Genomic DNA, 21,798 nt, shown 5'->3' with positions numbered 1-21,798 from the left:
CAGTGTGAAAAAGTTTGAGTAAAATGAGCCAAATGTTATAAAACAAACTTTATTAAACAATGTGTTAAGCAAAGTTATGTTTGAACATAAATAAATTAGTAAGCTGGTCACAGAGGATGCTGTCAGTATATGTTGAAGCACAGTCTGTTGGTGATAAATGTGGAGGGAAAAGGTAACATAGTGTGTTTTAACAGTAGAGGGCGCTGCTGCTGCACCATAACTCCAAGTAAGACATAGCATATTGGTATGAAGAGTTTATAGTTTGTCAAACTAGATTTTAATCCCATTTATTCAACATGAGATTTAATTACAATGATATTCGCTCAATTTGAAAACGTATTACTTCAGTAGTATTTAATAAGTGCTTAACTCAGTCACAGTACTATCTATTGGAATGTTGGAATGCTTTAAAAACATTGTACAAATAAAATCCTGTTATCTCCACTCAGTAAAATGTTACAATTCTTTTGACTGTAGCAAACGTCACCTGCCTTTATCAAACATGTAAAAGTTACAAATCACCTTTTGGCTTTTGACATTCTTGGCACTTCATAGACATTCACTAATGACCACATAAGAAAGCTTATCAACCTCCAAAAACATAATCTTGGCAGCTAAGGGTCTTTAATGCTGTACGGAAAAGCTACCATGCACTACCAAATAGGCTGCAAAAAACCATGACAGACGACTTGCTGCACAAAGCAGACATCCTTCTCAAGTCCTCAATGTAACCCTTGTTTGACCATACTGTCCTTTTATAAATCAATAGTCTCACTGCAGATGCTCAAAGCATCGATTTGTCTGCAAACACTGATGAACTCCTCCTGCACTGACCGGTCCGCCTCAGATGACATGTCCAGGTCCAGGCTCTCCTGTGAGGCCGCGCCCAGTGTATGATAGTGCCTCTGTGGGTCAGCATGGGCCTGGTGGCCAGAGGACGCCACATTGCCCGTGCCCCCTTGCTGGAGAAGCTGCTGAGCATGTCTCTCTGGGCTCGGGCAGAGGACCAGCGAGGAACCCCCGAGAGAGGCTCTGTAGAGGGAACAGGAGGAAGAGCTGTCCCTCCAGCGTTCAGGAGATGAACAGCTGGAGGTGGAGGACAAGGAGGGAGATGGTGGAGCGCCTACAACAGTTTCTCCTTGAGGTTGGGTAGTAGGGGGCTGGGGTTGACAGACCATCTCCACGCAGGAAGAAGTCCGATAAAGACCGGGGTCAGCCGAGAGAGGATCACAGAGGCCGTTGCTTGGAAGTGCACAGTGGTTGTTTATGGATAAGTCACTGCAATGAAGAGGCCTTGCAGGGCTGAAGAGGCTCATGGGAAAGAGGGCCTCACTGAAGAGCGCCTCGTCTATGCTGCGACGCAGGTTGATGGGCGAAGGTGGCCGCAGATCTGTAGTGGAGTCACTGGTAAATGAGGATGCACCTGATGGCTCTCTGCCTCCTCCATCCTCTGCTTTTTCTGACCCCTGTAAGTCAATATCAGGGTCCAGGTCTCGGTATGCTAAGGCCCGGTTGCTGTGGTAGAGGAGGTCCAGGCCGTTCAGACTACTACCAAGCCTCTCATCCATCAGAGTGTAAAGAGGAAGGCTCTCAGTCTCTCCAAGCCCAACTGTGTCAACAATGGCGAGTTTCTCCTGCTGGCTCAAGGCCCACTGGTAGCTCCCGGGCAGAATGGGCGATTTGGACGCCAACAGTTCAGTCCAGCAACTTCCTGCAGCTGGAAGGTGGTCAGAACAGTAGACTGGTTGTGCAACCACCAAGGCTAAGGTGAGACAAACTCCAAGCTCACAGAGTCTGCAGCTAAACTGAAAAGCCCACCAGGGCCAGGGGTGGAACACCTCCTCTCCACCTGCAACGCCCATAGCATTGAGCATTGCATATAACTGCAGTCCTGCACATGCTAGAGAAAACAATGCTGAAAGACAAACGGTTACAGCTGCACGGTCCCAGTCGCGGCTCTCAGCAAAGGGACAGCGGTTGTAGCGCTCAGCAGGTGTGGGAGAAGTGTTGTTCAGGTGGTAGATGTGCTTTGAGTCTGCCCGCACGTAGATGTAGAACACAAAATAGGCAGTAGACAGAAATGTGGCCAGTGCTACGAAGGCCCCACGGGAGATGAGTGAAAGAAATAGGCAAAGGGGAGGCTTTTGCTGGTAGAACTTCAGTAATGCCACTGGACCAAATGCAGCAGCAAAGTGCAGGACGACCAGGCAGGCCAGAAAACAGGGTCTCTGGAAGGCTGAGTAGGAGAGCTGCATTCTTGAGCGCATAGAGAGGAGAAGGAAAACCAGGCCGAAAGCTGCAGTCAGGCAGGGAAACGGGGCCTCATAGAGCATCAGTGAGGCCTCGGTGGAGGGTAAGCGATCCTGGTGGCCGTAGGCGTCGTACAGGAGTGAGAAAGATCTGGTACAACCGGCAGCTAGGAGGAACAGGCTGACCAGAGCGAAGTAGCCACATCCTGATGGGCATCGCAGTGGCAAGCAGAGCAGATTGAGCGCTGAGGCTAGCGTTAGCATCGCAAAGACACAACCAGCGCCATAAACATGTGCCTCCCAGGCCAGGCCCCAAGCTGCCATGGCACTGTTCCAGTCGGTGTACAGGGGAACCAACATGGGTGGAGCTGGGATGAGGAAAGGGTTGACTGATTGGTTTGTGGCAGTGGTGTTTTGTGTGGGTCTGATGTCCGAGGTGGTGGCGGAGTACCAGGTGTCCGAGAGGTTGCAGATCCCGGAGCGTTCTTTATTGCAGTCTGGAAGGAAGGTGGCGTTGCTGTCCTCCGGGTTGGACATCCAGTCTTCAGTGTAGAGAGGAATATGTGGAGTTTTGGTGGGAATGTCTGCAAAGAAAGAAGAATGTTAGTTTGATCAAATTTGCTTTGAAAAGCTGGTAGGTTAATATTTTAAAGGGGAGTAATTGAAAAGGGAAAGAACTACTTTTATACCAGTTAAAAGCATACTAATCATCCACTGATGAGAATACACATAAGCATTTAATCGATGTTCAAACTATCTGAACCAGAAAACAAACTGGCTCATGTCCAACATGGTGAAAGAGTGCTTTCCTCCTAGCCTGCTAATCCTATTTAAAAGCTTGTAAGAATGCAACTTCAAACTGAGCAGGGCCCAAAAGAGAAGGTGTGTATGTGTGTGTGCGAGAAATGTGTGTGTGTGTGTGTGTGTGTGTGTGTGTGTGTGTGTGTGTGTGTGTGTGTGTGTGTGTGTGTGTGTGTGAGATCAGCCCACTCAGAACCACAGAGCTGGTTTCTCTTGCATTACGTAAGCCATCTGGAGTTTCCATGCGAGCGCAGTTAATTTTGATTGTGTTAGACATGTGTTAGCGCTGTGAAGGAAATGGCTGCTTCGAAGTCATTTAGCTTTGGAAATTAAGGAATAACCAAGCGTATACGTGTTTCAGTGAACATTACAGAGACTCCTGCAAAGCTCATCTGCGGTGTACATGTTTACACTGCTCAATTAGTGGGGGATGACTCGAATGGAACGTAGCACAAGTCACTTCACACAGCATAATACCTCACAGATGGGCAAAAAGACAAACATTTTTCAGTCTCCCTGTGTCCGCATCAATAAGCTTCACATCACGGAGCTTTTTCTTTTCCACAGAACATAACCGTCATCACATGCAAGCGATCTTTCCACCACAGAGAAGAACATATTGAGACCTTAAGTGTAATAATAGCAAGTTAAAAACCCTTGAAAAAAAGAAAAAAAAGAAAAGGTAGTCGAATGCAGCAGGAGCGGCTTGTAATTGCATCTCTGTCATTTGCAGACACACACAGGCTCATCAGTCATTTTGCTGCAGGCTTATCAGAGGCAATCACTCCTCCATAAAGAGCCAGGTGCTATAATGGACCACAGAGACAGGCGCAAATTAACAGGATAAACTGACAGCACAGTAAATCACACAGCAGGCGAGTTTACTGTACACTTATAAATATATTTTACAATCATTTTGGTGTGAGATTAGTGACTTATTTTTTGGGACTCAAATGGGGGTTTAAATGCATCTAGTGATGTCTGGGGAATACATCATATCTGGCGGTGATGTTATGTGCCAGTTTAAGAACGGAAATGTGCCGACATCACCACCGCAAAACCCAGAAGCTTTGCGTATAGATTGAGGATGCCTAATTTGTGTCCTAAGTAAAACTAAAAGTGGAATTTGTGTGGTTTAGCATTTTTGTTATACGTCTTTTAATGTACTTTTATGGGTTGTATTTTTGTGTTTCCCATCCCACCCTGTCCTGGTCCCCTAATTCACTCTTTTGTTTATGATTTTCCTTCAACACCCGCCTTCAAAAAGAAATGGGAAACTCCCATAGGTGGGTTTGTTATTTTTAAACTGGGACAGTTTTCTGAAGCAAACGCCACTATTCCCTTTGATTGCCCTGTATTTTCCCTTGTTTTATGTTTTCTGCTGGTCTTTGCCATTTTTTCCAATTGTATAGATGCAGTGTAGCTGCTGCTTCCATTATGTTTAACATGTGTAGTTCTGCAGCACCAGCAGGAGAGTGAAATCCTTGGCTGCGTGTGTGTTTCTGCTTTTAACAGTGACGATGCTGAGATGTAAACTGCCTGAAGGCCTTTCACTAGAGTTAATGTTAATGTCTTTCCACTGTGCTCATTTCTGGGGGGGTGTCTATCTGTGTATTTGCATGTGTTTGTGTACTGTTGACACTAGCTGTACTTGAGTACCCCAACAAAGCCACGTTCTCTTTCTGCCTCATATCCCCATGAGTAGCAGAGGATTTAAACAAGTGCCTTAGCATAAGCTTCAGCACTTTGCTGCCGTCTGCCTGTTGTTGTCGAAGGCTTTATAATTTTTCCTCATTCGTCTCCTAACCCCAGAGCTGATTCATAGTCCCAGGTTGTTATGAAAATGTCAAGCTCCGGGAAATATGACCCCACGGCCAGCTGCCAGTGCATCTTTTACTGTAGCGTGACACAGCAGTTTTATTTCAGACATCTTGAACTGTCTTTTGAAGCTCAATAATGTCTTCAACAGGAGGAACAGGAGGATAAACAGGGATTTGAGAAGCTTTTTTCTTTAGCTGTTTTTTAATTAAACCCTGAAGAATCTTTAATAACAAAAAGTGAAATGCTGTCAAGATAACTCCCTTATGCATCTTTTTTAAATAATGATCCTTCAGCATCGCACTGGGTCATACAGTGAAGAGCAAATATGGCAGGGAGGAGAGTTAGACAGATGTGTGAGCATCAGTCAGAACATTCAAATTTGTCACACATTCACATTAATTCTTTTGTTCTGCCAGGAAAGTACAAGCTGTGCCGCCATTAAGTCAGTTCAGCAAATGGTCTAAACATTAATTTGCCAGGAAGGAATGACTGTATTATAATCACAACACATGATTTAGAGTCACAGCAGTGTCCTGGGATGTCTGGAACTCCCATGTTTTTTTCTTTTAAATTTGAAATAGTCCTGAAACCATTTTTGATTAACTGATCTGATGAATGACAAATCACTCATTTATGAAGTAAAAAAAAAAAAGAAGTTGGTTCTAGATTTTCAAACACGTCAGTTTAACACTTTTCTTTGTTTTGCATCATCATAAATTGAGTACTTTTAAACACCTGGTCGGGCAAACCGCACAAGTTGAAGACATCTTAATGGTCTGGGAACTTGAGACCAGTGTTTTAAACCCTTTTTTAGCTTGTTACAGACTAAATTAATTGAATAATCTAAATAAATATTCATCAATGACAACAATAATCATTACTTGCAGCACTACACTGAAATAATAATGTGACACCTTCTTAGTTCAAACTCCATATTGCATCAGTACAAAATGCATGAAAGCCATCTCATTGATACTCAGGCGTTGTGTCGGAGAAAATAAACAGGAGCTATGTTTAATCTTGTTGAAAGTTATGACCTTAGCAGCTTAAAATGAGGCCTTTAAATATGTCTGTGTTCTCATAAGCCTGCACTGTTTGACTGGACAGTGTCATCCTATCAAAACAGACAGAAGCAGTGTGGGAAATGTGGCTGGAGTGTAAAACAAACACACAGCTGCAGCCGTTTTGAACGTGGGGGCCACTGATAAAATAGGCGGGGTCTTGTACAGTGTTATGCCACTGACTTCTCTGCCCGTTTGTTTACTTTCCAGGGCAGGACTAGGACGCCTCTGAGTCAGGCCGAGTGGAAAACGTGACGGGTATTGAATTAGTGTCATGTTTTGTTGCCTCTCTCGTGTCGATAAATGTCACATCTGAGCTGCCGGGCTGGCCGAGCGGCCTGGACAAGGTTTGGTATGTGGTGGTGGCTGCAGTACAAGGATGGATCAAGAGCGTTACGTTCCGCTGAATGCTGCTCGGTCATCTGACACATTCCTGTGGGAACAAGTCTCTCAGGCTAGGGACAGCTGACACATCTACAGTGGACACACAGATTAAAAGCAAAGTCCTCTGAGGACAACAAGACTTGGAGTCTGAGTTCCACATTTGACCAAGTTTGCTTCAGAGGAGTAGTCTCATTCTGTTCTCAGTGGGAAGACTGTTAGTATATTTATGTCTTAATTTCTTTGGGTTTTGCCAGTAAATATTGAAAGGTGTCCCCTGAAGCACCTCAACCTGTAAACCAGCTGAGGTAATAAAGGTGAAGGACTCCTCTGGTGTTCTACTGCAGCCCCCACACACTCATCTTTAATTGGCTGCGTGTTGATTCATGACACTGAAAGCTCCATGTAGTTTTCGTCTGATTGCCTTCATCTTCACTTTGGCTCCCGTCAGAAGAAGCAATTTAGGGAGAGCTCGTGTAGCAGTTAAATCACGCGTACTGTTTTTTCTGCACTGCTGTGGGTCAGTGAAAGCAAATAGGCGAGCTGCTATGATAATTGTAAATCTGTTTATGCGCAGCCGGTATTTTCGACAACACATTTTTGCTTTAGGGTGGACGCATTCAATTGGCAGATACACAGACTAGTAACATCATTGTCTCACTCACTCACACTCACTCGTGGCACACCCAACTGGAGAGCCACGTAGCACACCATCGTCAGCGAGTGGCACATTTGACAGGTCTATTTTTGAAAATCACTTGACAACATCCGCTATTCTGGGCGAGGTAATGTGGGCTACATCTGCTCCTGTGAACTGGGCCAGGAGTGGATCTTTTAATAAACACGTAAGGCCTTACTGTTACACTGATATTTTATTTTACAGAGGGATTATGAGACTTTTTTTTATTGATTTTGTTTAGATGATATTTTGTGTTTTTCTTATCATTAACAAATCCAATGAAAAGACCAAACTAACATTGTCTGTGTAGCTAAAGCCTGATATATCTTATTTCTCTGTGCTGTATTATTGCCCAAATACACAAATAAGCCACACCATTGCACTAGATGACGTGTTTCTTCATTACCCTGAATTTGAGCACTGTAGTTTTGAGTTAATGCCACATACATTGTAGTGCTGACGTTAATATCACCAAATGTGTCGGCCATGTAATAAATCACACGTTTGTAATAAGAGCCTCTGGACACCCTGCCTTAATATACACACTCCAAGACAGAGTAAATAATAAAACTTTATTCATGGAAACTGCTGTGTGCAGCAACCCTTCATTTTAAAGTACTCTCCTGTCGTCAGCCAGCACTTACTCAATACTTATTTGTGTTTTCTGTTTTTTAACAGCAGCTATTGTCATTATCCATCTGTGAGCGTACGGAGAAATGTTTATCAGGTGGGCATTGTTTCCCTGTCTCCTCAGTTCTCCAACATCACAGCTTGAATGAGTAGTTTTCTCCTCCCTTTGGATGCAATTAGTAGCTTCAGGCAAAGGATCCAGGGTAATTGTTTCTCCCTGTCCTCTGACAGATTAACAGATATTGAAACAGCTACAGGATGGCTTATGAAACTAACAGCATGTGGCCCTTTTAGTTTTCCTCCTAACAGTACGGCAGCGCAAACACATGCTTAAAATATATGTAAGCTGCAGTGTTTGTTTACATCTTAAGGGATGTGTTTGCTCACCTGTGCTCTGTGGCAGGGATGTTGTTAGCAGCTTAGCGGATGGCGCAGAAGTGTCTGCCAACCTCTTGGTGTTGGCATCCCCATCTGCAGCTGAAGGGACCACACCTTCCTCAGCCTCCTCATCCTCCTTATCCTCTTTGACTGGCAGCTCTGGGAAGACACATGCAATTTAACCTCTGAGCCATCTCAAAGGAGATCAGGAATACAATTTAAAGCACACAACACCGTAACTCCAAGTAGTCTGAGAAAAGCAGATTAGCAAGTCTGGAGCTTGGAAAGAGAAAGTTTAACCCTCTCTGTTAACCTCTCTGCTCACAGCGTGTCTGTGACTTCACACTGCAGAAAATGGAAGGACTCTATTTCTTAACCCAGTTCTGTCAAATGGATCGGCCTATCATCCACTTAGTTGTAGCCAGTCATCCATTGCACAGTAGTCTGGCCCTCTGTAGTCTAATTACATTGACATCTTGATGTGTGTGTGTGTGTGTGTGTATGGGTGTGTCCAGCACAAACCCTTGTTCAATCATCTTAGCGCTCCAAAACAGAGGTAAACAAGGAGAAGCATTTCATAAAGAGCACAGAGAGGAGGATGGAATAATGACTACATGACAGAGCAGCTTCATTCTCTTTTCCGTTTGGTACAATCACAAAACATGTTTTCACAGTCGGGCCTCTGTGCACAGCTGTTGTGTGTTCTCCGGTGCAACACAATGCAGCAGTTACAAATGAATGAGGCACCAGAGCCTGTTGAGGGAAAAACTGATGAACTGACTGTGATGAAAGCGAGGGATACCAGGTACAGTGCGAGTTTATAGCTTCAGAATTAATATTAATAAAAGATACCAAGGCGTAAGTCTTGTGGGAGGAATAATGAGTTAGAAAAAGAAAAAATCATAACAGCTACGAGGCAATGCAAGTGACTATCTTATAATCTAGGTCATGCACACAACGCTCGGGTAAAAATTTGAAACGTCTCCAAAGCAAAATCTGCTCACTTTATTGCACCGTTGACCTCCACACAGCTGGGGATCTGTCTCAGCCGAAGGAGGGGGAGATGAATGAGTGACAGAGACAAATACTGCACATTTACACACCTGCACATGCAATACTCCACAGCTGGTATTTGGGAAAAGTCTGAGTCAAGCCACAGGTCTTCATAAGCAAATTCCAAGGTGAGATTCATAACTAAAATTCCAAAGCTATTTAAAGTAAATTCAACCACTGCTGTGTATTTTTTATGTTAACGTTTAAATACTGCGGAATTTACAGCATTGAAATATTTTACTTTGAAAAACCTCAAAAAGTATTGACACATACCTCAGATTTTTTTAGTTATATGGATTTCTGCTGTTTTTACAGTGTATTGTAATTAAGCAGTTGTTTGTTGAGCCTGTGTGACTTGGAAGGAGAAGCTGCACATCCCAGCCAGATCACTACAGCGACTTAGCACAGACACGCTGATGTGCCTGTAGTGGTAGATTAAATAGCAACATCTAACAAGATCAGCTACAGATGAGACACGGGGACAGTAAACAGGTGCAGACACTCGCTCACTCACACACAGACAGAGGAACTCGTCCCTTTAGCACATCACAAGCAAAATTACTGATGACCAGCCATTTACAAGCCGCTGCTGACGGAGCAATATGAAAGCAAAAAGAGATGAGAGAGGGGGGCACGAGCTGAGTGGAACATCTCCATTTTATTTAATGAACAGCTCAACCTTCCACATTAGTGCTGAATTATCATTTCGCTGTCTACCTAATTAGTACATACATAAATTTCCTTTTGTCTTCATCATCTTTAAGTATGCTTCTCTATAATGTAGATCCATTGTTTCGCAGTTGAAGAAGAATCTTTCTTTGTGTCTTGTTCCCCTCGGGCTGTGAATCAATATGACTCAATTTCTTCATGAGTGCACAAAATGAAAATTTGTCTTTCATCCTGAGATCTAATGATGGCCATTCTGGTATGGTAGTAATTCACATTGTTAAGTGTTTCAGAAACTCTTTATTATCCTTCCAGAGCTGCCAGAGGTGAAAATGTCGAGATGTTGAGCTTAGAGTGATAAGAAAAAACAGGAAGTGCAGCAGAGAGCTCGATGCTCATAATCAGATGCATAAAAATAAGATATGACTATTAGCTCCGCTTCAGTTTTTTTCTTCATGTACTTGCACAAAATTGCATCATATTGTTGCTAATTTGGCTCATTTTTAAGATAGTTACTGAGGGTTTCGTGACATTTTCTAACTCTGTTACACTATTAAGTCAAGGCGAGGAATAATCCTGATTGTTTCATGATAATATTTATAACAGTCAGGTCTTTTTCTGGGGTTCATACAGCCCAAGAGCTGTGAGTCAGATCTTATATACAAACAGGCCTAATCCGTCCAGTTTTTAAAAGTCATGGACTCTGTCTGGTTAAAGGAGAGAAGATTAACATAATTTATCTCTATTTGCATTTAAGCCCCTTTTTCCACATAAATTCTATACAAGGGCATCAGATATTCATGTCACACACATTGCCTGTAAATCCATTTCCATTATCAATTAATCTGCCAATGGCCACAATTTGGCTGTTTAGTACAAAGCTCGGATCACAGAGACAAAATATCCTTGCAGGTATTAATGGAGCGTGTTAAGGGTTTAGCCTCGCCGCTGCCTATTAGTACAGCAGACAGTAATGGAAAAAGTGGGAGGAGGGGAAAAGGGGCAGGATAAAGGGGAGCTTTTTAGAAGAAAATTTACAGCAGTGGCTATCTGAGATGCTTCAGAAAACCTCCACATCTCATCAGCCTCAACCCTCAGTTCCCTTTTTTCCCTCCCTTTACCGCTCTCTCTTCTCATAATTGCCTTTGCTATCGGATGTTGGAGTGTCCCTTAGTAGAGGATTTGACACAGACGCAGAGCGTTGCTGGGTTTTTTTTTGTATACCTGACAGCCTCGTGAAGGGCAGCGCCACATAGCAAACACCTTGTAGATCAATGAAAACACACCCATTTGTGTGGTGAAGATGTTCAACACCTCCAGCAGGGAAATGATTCACCCTGAATCTATCTGTTCACGCAGATATAATGTTCACATTGGGATAATATATGATAATGCAGAGGCGTCTGTGCTTTCATTTTCTTATTAGTCTCCTCCTGTGTCCTTTGGCAAGGTGTAATCGTTTAAACACTGCAAGACTCCAGTGAAATATTACAACAAACAGACTAAAAGCACCATATTCTTTTGGGTTTTCATCCGTCTTTGATAACCATGAGCTTCTTTCATCCCTGTCAGGATATTTTCACCCTTCAAAGCACCCACAGCCGACATGTCTTTCCATGGAAAAAACTGACAGGGATTTGTGTTTGTACAGGGGCACAAAGATTGCAAAACGAGGAGGGGAACAGGAAAGGGAGGGAGGGAGGGATGGAGGAGACTAAATGGCAAGAAGCATGTTCAGCATCCATGAAGAGCGACTGGCGAGCGGACGGTCCCACAGGAGAGGTGGTGGTTTCGCTGAGTGTGCGCTCGGAATACTGATACACAGCCACAGCAGACCGCCCCCCACACCCAGGCCAAGCCCTCTATCTTTTCTGAACGCCGTCACACGGAGCACAACTGAAAACAAGTGCAGACAAAACACAGGGCGCCACAGACAAAACATAAAATCCACTTGTTTCGATGCAGGCAGCGTAAAGCAGTGAGGGAGATACAGGATCTGGAGTGGTTTGATTCCAACGCTGCAAATAAAAAAAAACATTCACTCTCCACCTTTTTCTCCACTGAAGATCTATTAAAGTGCATTTTGACATTGTGCAAACACTGCTTCCTGTAAATATCCAAAGGCTGATTGTCAAGGTCCGTCCTTGACCTTGGAAACAGAAGCTTGGTAGCTGTTCTGAAGCCTTTGGTTAAACATCTACTTTTCTCTGATAAGTGGGAAAATGCTTCCTTCTGAGGAAGATCATGCAATATGATGGAAAGCTCTAGAACAGCTACTGCATGGACCTTGAGATGAGATGTTTTTGTCAAGCAATAACTCAAAATATATATTTAAAATAACATGCCAATGTGGTTTGAGAGGAGTTTGCATTTGAAATTTTTAAAAGCATATTTGGGATATTTGATATTAATGGACATTTGATGGGATGGCAGCATTAAAATATAGAGGCTAACTGATGTGCACAAGCAGACTGTCATTATGTGATACATATGCTAAGTGAATATTGCAGACTCTACTATAACCATCCACCAAAAAATCATGGTTTTATCAGATGGACGCCGAACCTGCCTGGCTGAGAATAATCGACTCATCATTTCCCCGTCCAACCTTTGACCCTGCATGATGAATGTGTCTGTCGTTGGAGGTGGGCCTACCTCTGAAGACTCATTAAGCATACAGACACCAGACTGCCACCATGTGTTGGGGGATGGGCCATGAAGAAGAAGGTAGTGCCTCGCTGTCGTGTCAAAGTCTCCCATAATGTACAGGCTACAAGTAGCGCTTTTAGCTCATCATCTTTACCTTTTCATGCAGTATGGAGAGCAAAACCCCCACTGAGCAGCATTCAATCAAATACTTCTTTCCTTCCATTCTCTGAGGTAATGGCTTATGCGATGCTAGAGTGTAACTGCTGCTTGAAAACTCATTACAGGCTGTTAAAGGGATGATACGAATTATTCTCTGCTTGCGATTGTGAAATGCAAAATTAGCTAAGGGTGTAGATGGGGCCAGTAAACAACGGCACATCACTCAAAAGAAAGCTTTTTAACCACCCAGACACAACGGATTGCAAACCAGATTCTGATGATTTAGTCTCCGCTATACAAAGTTGGAGAGATTCACGCTTTGGAAATACAATAAAGATGTCACATTCTGTGGTAGACGGTTCAAACACTTTTGATTACTGCATTGTGGAGCAACTTCCATTTCTGCATGCTGCCATTTCGCTGTGATATATGTATCCACAAGATAAGTACTTTGAGCAGTGATGTGCTCTACAAGCTAGATTTCCACATATAACTCATCAGTCCTGTCGTGTTAATGTTGATTCCAGACTGAGCGTTGACAGGTTTTCAACAAGATCTGGATTTATGCTAATCACAGACCTTTGTCTATTTACCATGTCAGAAATGTCACTGATCACGCTGAACTGTCTGCAGCCTTTCGACAGACATCTTTTGAACACTTAAGACCTGCCTGCACATGATTGATCACATCTATTGAGTCATTCCAGCAAATATTGATTTGTTTAAGTTTGCTTACCTCCTGCGATTGGGAAGTTAACCCTTTGGCTCGGAGCTGTGCTTGTTATGGATTTCAGTGCTTGTCTGTGATCAATGCCCATGGCAGTCGTGATTACCCCCCACTGTTCCTCCATGGGCCCCGACCTGGCCTCGGAGAAACTCGGGTCAGTCTCACTCTGAGTGGGTTGAGTTTCTGCCATTGTGGCCTCTCCAGTTCGGAGGGGAATACTAACAGTTGAGCTTTGGGGTTTTCGGACAAATGTGGTTTCTGAGGACGTAGTGGGAGTAACAGATCTCAGAGGGAGTCTGCTGGTCAGTGTGGTCTCTACCAGTCCTGGGTTTGTTGTGGTGGACTGGGCTGATGCCCATGTCAAGGCAGTGGGAACTGTAGTTTCTGGTGCTATCGTCGAAGAGATCTTTCCTGTAAAATCCTCAGCCACCTCTTTATCAGTGTGTTCCTTTGGGAGGTGTTGTGCAGTGGCACCCATGCTGGGTCCAGCTGCTTGTGTGGTACCCTGTGGTGGGCTGGTATGTGTTGCATTTTGTTCAGGAGCGTTTGTGCTGGTGGGACTGTTGGTGAACAGAGTGCTTCTGATAGAGCTGCTTGTGGGAGAGTGGGAGTCTGAAACAAGAGTATCATTGTCGGTCTGCGCTATGCTGCTGTGTGGAGAATCTGATGTCACCGTGGGAAGTGATTCAGTTCTTATCTTTGTCACGCTGGTTAGAAGCCCCTGGGTTGAAGTGGTGGATGGTTCAGATGCCTCAGAATTGCTCCCTTCCCCTGAACCCGAGTCTTGGAAGTGATTGATTGGTTCTGTCAGCACCTTGGCGGTTGTGGTCGACGCAGCAACCTCGTTGTTACTGTCCGAGCTTCCATAAAAAGGGATACCGAACGGCAGTGAGGGAAAGGATGAGATCTTTGGCAGAGACGGGGGCCAAAACCATCTCGACTTATTTTCAGGTGAGGTTTCTCTTGATGGTGTTGGTCCCCAGAAGGCCTCTTCGTCAGCCACAGCCTGCCTGTGAAGTAGCAAAAAACACCAGAAGCAGAGCACCAAGGTCCGGTGGAGGCGAAGCATGCTGTCGACAGAGGCGCACGGATCGGTCACATGTTGTTCTCCATTCTCCTGCTCCCTGAGGCGGGTTTGGCTGGCTCTCTGGCAAAACGGCCTAAAAGACAAGCACAAAACAGAACACTGAGTGACACACTTTTCATCCACTCTTGTACAGCTGAATTTCAGTTGACGAAGACTTGATAGAATTTGCATCTGTTCATTTTTCTTTTCACTGAACATTTTTGGAAGGCCGAGCTCCAGCTCCTTAGAGTGTGACCTGTTTTCCAGACCGTAAAATAAATCAAGTATAGAAACTATGCCACCCAATACGAGCAACTGCTGAAGTTAGCCGGCTAAAAAAAATGTCACCCACCACAAATCACAACAAGAACTTAAGTAATATGGACACCCTGTAATTAGTGGTGTCCTGTTAGATGTGGTGGTCAGTATTTATGTCATGCTGTTGCTCACGCACATGCTGTGTCGCAGTGGTTGGGCGGCCACACGGACTGACCAATTAGAGAAAGAGCGTCCATCCATATGTATGCCATTCAGCGAGGAGTAGTCAAGAAATAATGTGCATGAGACTTGGGTTGGGGGAGGTTAGGGAAGAATTAGGGTCTGGAGTTGCCAACATAAGAATAGACGGACCTTTTTTTCTTTTGTGGAGCACCAAGTGGTTCAAAGTCACTAGCCTGTTGCCTCAGTGAAAAGAGCGGAGCACCAAAGGAATTTCCCCTGCGAGAACAACAACCTGTATGCTTTAGCTGTACTTAACTCCCCCTTCCACTGCCCCCCAGCTTTGGCCTTGCTCTCTTTCAATCTCAGATTTATTTGTTCCTTAAAGCGGAGGGAGAAAGATCTGTTAGTGTGGGAGTAAAAAAAAAAAAAAACATCAATATTCACAGAGAACCACTATCACAGTGAAGTTCTCTCCAGTCTCTATCATGCTCTCATTCTCTTTATGAATAATATTTCACACGTTTTCTTCATCATCAGCTTCTGTTCTTCTCTCTGACAAGTTTTTTTTACGACTCACTTTTTTCCGTAATCCATGCCAGTTCACTCTACTCTTTCACGTTCTTGCCATTTTCTTTTGTATGCACACAGGAGATCAATCAGCCGCTGCCATAAGAGTCACAGGCTTGTTCTCGCTGATCAGGAGAGCAGGGACTTGACCTGCCATCTCCCCTTATGTTCCAGCCTGGAGGGATGAAACCATCCTGGATACACAGTTGGACCCTGAGATATGAAGACTACTGGAGGGGGTCAAATATGGAACTTCCCACACACTCCCCAGTTTTAGCGTTTTGACTGAACAGCATGAAAATAATTTTCCAATGAGGTGAGGTTGTTTTTAGATGCCTGTGTGTTCAAGCTTGCACCAACCAACCCACACATGGTCACATTTCTTGCGTGCAGAGATAGGACTGTCGATGAATCTCTGCATCTCTGCACGTTAGCGCAAATTGTGTACTTGCTCGCCCACTTGTACTGTTCTGTAGTAGGTGCACACTCTGATGCACACACACTTTGCTGGCTTCTTCAAGACATTTAGCAAGCAATTTCTGAAGGATTACTGAAAGGCCAATAAGGGAAATGTGACTTGTTGAGGAATGAAGTCCATTTTATTGTGTATAGAAACATTCTAATTAGTTGTCAAGCTTGGAGCAAATAATTTTTTTTATCCTTAATGGCCTTTTTGATGATCTGATGCATAACTGATCAATTATTTAGACAGCAGGGATCATGTATAATTTATTTTCACTAACATTCTCACATTTCACTTCTGCATCACATTCGTTCAGTATCATCTAGTGTGGGAAAAGGAAACTCATGTAGAGTACAAAGCCCTACTCCACTTCACAGTATATCTTCCTTTATCTGTCTACATGTTTTTACAGTAAGTGTATGATTGCACAGTCCCTCAGTCAGAATGACATTTATAAGTACTATATCTCCTTATGTTTTAAACACAACCAGGATTTTGGGCAGAATTCAGAGCACACTTTCCCATCACTGAGGCAAGTAGAAGAATTTCCATTCTTACTTTGTTTGATTTGACTCAAGTAGCATACCAGATGCTATTTTGGTGATGGCTGACTCATCTTGTCATGGGAGATGTGCAAGCACCTTTTCTTAAAAATATCAGTTTTTTAGTCTTCCAGCTCCAGAAAGTTAAAAATTTAATGCAGCTCTGATTTGATCATAATCATCATTTAGTTGCTCAATTATGGAAATATACATTTACCTATGGTGTATTTCCCTATACAGTTAAAGGTTCTGTAAAGGAGAGTTTAAAGTATAGTAGCAATAGCTAATTTCTATGTAAAGATATAGTGGACATACGGCATCTGTACGTGTTGTTTTGGTATAAGGTCTGGCAGCGCATACATTTCAGTGCATGTACATGTGCATGTTAGTGCATGTGAGTCCCTTAGATTTAAACTGTTGGCCCTCCCTAGTTTTGTAAACACACAGGGACCACCCCTCTATGGACCGCCCACAGGTGAGATGACACATTGCAGGAAGCTGCGTTCAGGTGAAAACGGCCTTCCAGAATTTCCTCCACTAAAAAAAACACGTTCTCGTCTAAAATGCCTCAGACAATAAGATCAGCGCAAAGGCTGACCGGCCATAGGGACTATCTGGTCAGCCGGTGGACCTTGAAAACATCCATACAGTTTTTAAAGATTTTTACCGGTTTCTTCAGTGTCACTCGTGTGGTCCAAGTCCAAGGCTGAATTTCTTCCCCAGGCCAAGCAGATACTGATCTCGCGTTACCGAGATGGAGAGCCCTGCTAGCTGCTAAAGGGCTCCAGCTTGACTCTAAACTGGCTTTTCTTCTCTTCCATGTGTAAGTAACTTGATGGCTATAATGTTGCACGTCTGTTTTCATTAGTGACCGGCAACTGTTGGCATGTTAACGTTGGCTCACATATTAACAATGTGTTTGGCAAATGTTGCTATCGCTAGCTGGCTAACTGCTAGCATAGCTGTCGAGCATATCACGACAATGCTAGCGTGGGTTAACGGTTGTGGCCATAGACTGTATATAAAAAGGATGTGGTTGGATTGTGTTTTGATGGCTGGACGAAGCATTTGTTTTGTTTTGTTTTTTTGTAGACGCTGGTGGTGTAGTGCGACATCTAGTCGCAGTGGCGGTCGTCTACAGAACCTTTTAACCTGCAGTAATTTTTTGGTCACTTGCGGTCAGTGGAATCAACCTCTGTAAAACACACAAGCGTAGTATAACCTTTAAAGTTGATAGGCAAACGTGTTAGCAAATAGTGGCTTATTTACACACACAAGGTCATGGTGGGTTTTTTTTTTTTTTTTTTAGAGCTGCCTGAGGGACTCAGACATTACAGCTGTGGACCAAAAAAACGAAACAGTGAGCTGACAGACATTAAAACACAACAGTGCTAATCTGTCACTTTGTCAGTACCTCTGTCCAGAACTGCATGAACCAGTTTCATAATAAAGAAATTTTAAGATAAGTAGCCACTAATGAATTTAAAACCACTCCACTACCTTTCCAGATTGGGCCTGTAACTTCCTTGTCACCACTTATCACCACATCAAATACATGTCTGTTACTGAAGGCATTGTCTGGTTCGACAGGCAGCGGAGAAAGTTGAAAGGAACTATAAAAAGTGTCTGTGGGGAATTTTACAAGTCCCCTCTATTATTTTGCTGGCGTTTTGTCTCACTGCTCCCGACAAAGACGGGGGCCTGCCACTGTAGTGTGCTCAATGGAACAGAGATAGAGAAACAGAAGGAAAAGCAGCAAAGAAGGGCAGAGAGCAAAAGACAAGGGCAGGAGAGGAGAGAGAGAGAGAGAGAGAGAGACAAATCCCCCCATATTGACATTCAGTTGTGGCATTCTTAGTCCAGGAGAGTAAACTCTGCGGCAGTCTCCCTAATGCTCATTTTAGTTGTTGCCAGAGCCTCCTTTATTAACTCTGTAAACAGACTCCTGACTTTCAATTTAGTCTGTGTGTGTGTTTGTGTGTGTGTGTGAGAGAAGCCCCCACTCAATCTCTTCTCTCAGGGCCATCAGCCATCTTGTTCTCAATCAGTCTTCAACCTGCTGTACCATATTACCCTGTGGAAAATTCTGTCTTCCCAATTAATCTGACGGCAATGTTTACAAGCCCCTCTGTGTGAACATAATAAGGCCACTGTACTAAAGCTAATGAAAAAGAGAAAGGCATAAATGCAGTCTCTGAGAATTAAAGTGAGATGAGAGGGAAAGAAAAGAGTAGGCTATAAAAAGAGAGGCGAAAGAGTAACGTAGTGACTGAGAGGTGTGTGTCTCTCCTGAGTGATTGAAATGGAGAGGCTCTACACTGAGGGGAGTCGCAAATGGAGACGAATTGACTGTGGCCAATGTCATTACTATTTTAACAAACCCGCTATAAGCATGGAAAGGCCTGAGGATCAATGACACAGTCCAGGATAATGGAGTAATTTACCTTCCTGCAAATGGCCACTGTTTTTTTCCTGCTCTGCGGGTGTGCATATTTACAACCACTAGTTTTTACCCTAGCATTAAATCCATGGTTATATGCTGGTGCACTTGCATGTGGCCATGCATTTACATGTGCATCCTCCCACGTGCTGTTTAGTCCTGTGTTTTCGATTGCAGCCCTTTAACACCATGGGATCTATCTCCCATCTAAGGAGTCAACGTATGGCTTTTTCCTGTTGTCCTCTCCTGACTTTGACTCTACACAGGGATGTCAATACAGCACAGATTCAATCTGACCGGCCGCTTTAATCCAGCAGGGATTTATTCTGCATAAAGCAGCGCATTGGAAGGGCTTTATAAAGTGTTAGAAAGCTTAGTGTAGCAGGTAGGTATCTGTCTATCCATCTTATCATCTACAGTAGTTGTGGTTATGGTGATAGCAAATTATTGTGGCAATTCGGCAAAGATATACAAGATAAAATTAATCTTCCTAGGTGGTAATCATCATAATAAAAAGAATCCCCTATAATTCTATATTTGAGAACTTATTTGTTTTCTTTCAAGTTCACAGATTCATTTTACGGTTGGTGCATTTCACCGTTATGGATGAACACTGTTTTCAGCGTCCCCATAAACATTGATTAAATATTTCATGCCATATCAATATTGCAATTTAAAATGAATCAGTCAGCTTGCTGGTGAGTGAAACAATTTCTAGAGTATCCTATTTTCATAGTTGATGCTCATATTTTGTATTCAGTGATATTGCTTTTGCACCAACTCCCCCTGTGTGTTTGTTTACGTCGTGGTGATGGCAAGACATGGGGAAGTTACTGGATCATAAAATAGAAACTGCAACTTGTTGTTTTTACACTTTGTTTTTGTACAAATTAAACATACAAGTAACTAATGTGTTAATTCATGAGCTTTAGAGGTGCTGGTATATTTTGTCATCTTTTGGCAGAACCAGGCTACATGTTTCCCCCTGTTTCCAGTCTTCATGCTAAGTTAGGCGGCTGCTGGCTGTAGTCTTGTGTTTACCAGGGGGATATGAGAGTGGTATCTATCTTCTCTTCAAACTTTAAGGCAGAAACTGAATAAGTCTCCCAAATGTCAAAGCTTCAAGTGGAAAATTGCAAGTTCACTTATTTGCAAGTCAGTTTTATTCTTTACCTGTGCATCTAGTGCTAGATGTGTTTCATTAATCCCTTTTTAAGTAAACTCCATAATTCATTGGTTGACATAATTTTTCCATGACTAACTTGTGAGTTGTGAGGCAGCTTGACCTATAGTCAATACTCCATGGGCAATATTGACTACAATGAGAGCTGCTCTCATGTCCAAGTAAAACCAAACCTCTGGCCATGAGTCCAAATGAGCGGCATCACAGGCAGGACTCCAGCAGGTTACATACAGTATGTCCTGTTGGTTAAACAACCAAACAGCATCCTGAGTCATGCTATTTACAAACAAGACTAATCCCTTTCTGCTCTAATCTGTGGGCTTTCATCTAGTGATTCTTAGAAATGCCATCACAACATTACCAGCACAGTTTATAACATCTTTAGTTGCATTTTTCGGGGAAAACTTGTTGATTCACTCAAATGTCTTTTTTTTTTTTTTTTTACACAGATTAGTTTGGTTCTCCAAACATATTTCACGCCTCTTATACTCCATCTCTCTAAAATCCCACCTTGACCACTCATGAAACATATCCCCCATGCTTGAGAATGACATTAATTGTGCTGGGCTAATGCTTGTGTTAGCCCTAGAGCTGATGAATGCAGTAAACCTGCCGATTTATAAAGGACGCTCTCAAACACAGGCGTTCCACCGGCTGCCTTTGCCATGGTGACAGCTGAAGCCAAAGACGTCTTGCTAATCCCCGGGATTTGAGCACCTTTTGGACTCCACTGTTCCGCTTGCAGGAGTGTGCTGCACTCATATGCAAATAGGCAGTCAGTCACACACACACACAAACAATCCAATCCATGCTTGCAAGAGCATTTGCTGGTTTGCTATCACCTTAACACACACACATACACACAAACATGCATATATTCTGTACATGCCTCTGTAGTAAACACAAGGATGTCCAAGACAGATATTCATGAATATTATTCAAATTAATACATAAGCTGTACCCAAATTACACACTGACAGACACACACACTCTCATTTATACACCCACCGGCATACACATTGCTTACTTGCTTATAGATTTACCACTAAATGGTTCCTTCTGATCTCCTTAATCCTGGTTTTAATGAATATCAATACACCAACATCAGCCACAAGCCCCCTTACATGTATTTGATGAAATACGGTATGTTTGTGTGTGTGTGTCAGTGTGTTTACCTATAGCTGCAGCTAGAGTGCGTGTCTCAGCATGTAACAGCATGTATGGAAGTCAGACCCACACATCCCTCATATCTAGATACAGACCAGCTGATTAAACAGATACAGAAGAGAAAGATACACAACTAGGAAAACGTGGGAGCTGCTTACCTACAGATGTATGGAGTAAGATGGAGAATCCACAGCCAGTGGTGGGAGTGTGTGTGAGTGCTGCAGGAGAGACCGTCTTTCTGAGCCTGTGTAGGTTTGTCTGCTGTGTGGAATTGAGTTCCAGTCTCCCTCCCTCTCTCTCTCTCTCTCTCCCTCCCTCTCTCTCTCTCCCGCTCTCTCTCTCTCTCTCTGTATTTGTCTCTATCTCTCTCGCTCACTGCATCAGTAGTCCACTATGTGGCTTCCATCACAATGCCTGTGGTCACACCTCACTGAGCAAATTGTTCATTAGCGGAGATCACCCAGTGCTGTGGACACTGGTGAACAGAGTTGGGTGTCAGATGACAATGGCTTATGCAAACACACATGAATATTACATACATAGCCCATGCACACCTGCATGTGCACACATACACAAGCTATAAGCTTGTAAAATATGAATGCAGCTGTTTTCAAGTGCTATAATAAGACTTAATACAACTCATATGCTAAGTTTATGTCAAGGATAATACTGGTT

General features: G+C 43.3%; 1 protein-coding gene across 1 annotated transcript; it reads right to left on the bottom strand.

The window, feature by feature from the left end:
- Window positions 1-33: 33 nt before the first annotated feature.
- Window positions 34-21,413, bottom strand: prrt4b (proline rich transmembrane protein 4b). The gene is made up of 4 exons (XM_056367157.1): window positions 21,282-21,413; window positions 13,264-14,414; window positions 8,010-8,159; window positions 34-2,833 (listed from the first exon to the last, which is right to left on the bottom strand). The coding sequence occupies exons 2-4, from the start codon at window positions 14,321-14,323 to the stop codon at window positions 756-758; spliced, it is 3,288 nt and encodes a 1,095-aa protein (XP_056223132.1). The 5' UTR covers window positions 14,324-14,414; window positions 21,282-21,413; the 3' UTR covers window positions 34-755.
- Between the last annotated feature and the right edge of the window lie 385 nt (window positions 21,414-21,798).

Source organism: Seriola aureovittata, chromosome 22, assembly GCF_021018895.1.
Source record: "Seriola aureovittata isolate HTS-2021-v1 ecotype China chromosome 22, ASM2101889v1, whole genome shotgun sequence".
Lineage (NCBI taxonomy): Eukaryota > Metazoa > Chordata > Actinopteri > Carangiformes > Carangidae > Seriola > Seriola aureovittata.
This window is presented reverse-complemented; position numbering and strand designations above follow the sequence as displayed.

What these genes read in the sequence shown, in the direction of transcription:
- prrt4b (XM_056367157.1), bottom strand. Translation starts at nt 14,323, where the DNA reads ATGCTTCGCCTCCACCGGACCTTGGTGCTCTGCTTCTGGTGTTTTTTG. An exon ending in TAACTTCCCAATCGCAGGAG is followed by an intron (nt 8,160 to 13,263) that starts GTAAGCAAACTT and finishes GTGTCTTCCCAG; the next exon opens with AGCTGCCAGTCAAAGAGGAT. An exon ending in ATCCCTGCCACAGAGCACAG is followed by an intron (nt 2,834 to 8,009) that starts GTGAGCAAACAC and finishes CTTTCTTTGCAG; the next exon opens with ACATTCCCACCAAAACTCCA.